The following is a 1,013-nucleotide window of genomic DNA, read 5'->3' on the forward strand; positions in this document are numbered from 1 at the left end:
ACCCCAGCCAATCAGCATCCAAACGGGCCCCCCAAGGCCAACGCCGCAGCCAATGGGAAGTCGGGGTGCGAGGCAGGGCGGCGGCGCTGGCCCAGGCCTCGAGGCGGAGCGGGGCTGAGGCTGGGGCCGGGGGAGCCGCTCCCCGCACGGCCCCCGCTGTGCCCCGTCCCGCTTACCTGCCCTTGGCGTTGACGCCGCGCTTCCGGATGAGCTCGTCCAGGGACAGGTCCGCCATCTTGCCGCGGGGCTCACGGATCCGACGCAGCGAGCGAGACCCGGAAACTAGACCGAGCACTTCCGCCACAAGCCCCGCCCCCGGTAGCGACCACGGCACGCGTCACGCGGCCCCGCCCGGGAGCGTGGAGGCTCCCAGAATGCCCCGCGGCCACGCAGGGCTATATTTGCATAACGAAGCACCGCGTTTGCACACATTCCTGCCCGAAAACCGCGAGCGCTGCGGGGAAGCGCGGGTCCGACTGCCGGTACGGGATGAGCGGCATGAGACTGAACAGAAACTAACTTGCGAGGTAGCTCCCCGCTCTCACCGTGACCTGGGGGTATCCCGCCGAGCGCCGCCTCCCCGCCGCGCTAGTGTAAGTGTATGCCTTAAACTTATGAGTAAGGAAAATAACGATCCGGGGTGACGCCCGGGTCCTCACTGCTAATGTGAGAGGAATTTTTGCGCGGGCACAGGTCGTCCTCAGGGTGGCCCGCTTACTTCGCGGGATGCCCGGGAGCAGCGATCTGCCCGACCCCCCTGATCTGGTCAGTAAAGATAGTGTGGGCTGAACGCGAGTCTGCTGGGGAGGTGATAGCGATGGTAGCTTGGAGATAAAGCAAATTTCAGCTCTTTGGGAGCTGACCTCCTTGTTTCGGCCGAATTTGTGCACCCGCAGCGCACCCTCCGCACGGGAGAAATTCCTTGCCCAAGGGATCCCTGCTATCAGCATCCTCCCGTAAAATACGAAACATCCTAACAAGAAAGACAAGGTTCTTTGGGTAAATCCGCCAAC

General features: G+C 63.6%; 1 protein-coding gene and 1 non-coding gene across 3 annotated transcripts in view; one reads left to right on the forward strand and one right to left on the reverse strand.

Moving 5' to 3' along the window:
- POLDIP3 (DNA polymerase delta interacting protein 3) overlaps nucleotides 1-303 on the reverse strand; it is a 24,773-nt gene extending 24,470 nt beyond the window's left edge. For both annotated transcript variants that reach the window (XM_006036167.3, XM_006036166.3), the window contains exon 1: nucleotides 177-303. In XM_006036167.3, the coding sequence (XP_006036229.1) occupies nucleotides 177-235 (59 nt within the window). In that variant the 5' untranslated portion in view covers nucleotides 236-303. The remainder of the gene's footprint in view (nucleotides 1-176) is intronic.
- Nucleotides 304-601: 298 nt separating this feature from the next.
- LOC112548102 lies at nucleotides 602-751 on the forward strand. Its single transcript, XR_003091900.1, has one exon. It is a non-coding gene; the product is annotated as a U12 minor spliceosomal RNA (small nuclear RNA).
- Nucleotides 752-1,013: the final 262 nt, after the last annotated feature.

This window comes from Alligator sinensis, unplaced genomic scaffold (assembly GCF_000455745.1).
Source record: "Alligator sinensis unplaced genomic scaffold, ASM45574v1 scaffold1081_1, whole genome shotgun sequence".
Classification (NCBI taxonomy): Eukaryota; Metazoa; Chordata; order Crocodylia; family Alligatoridae; genus Alligator; species Alligator sinensis.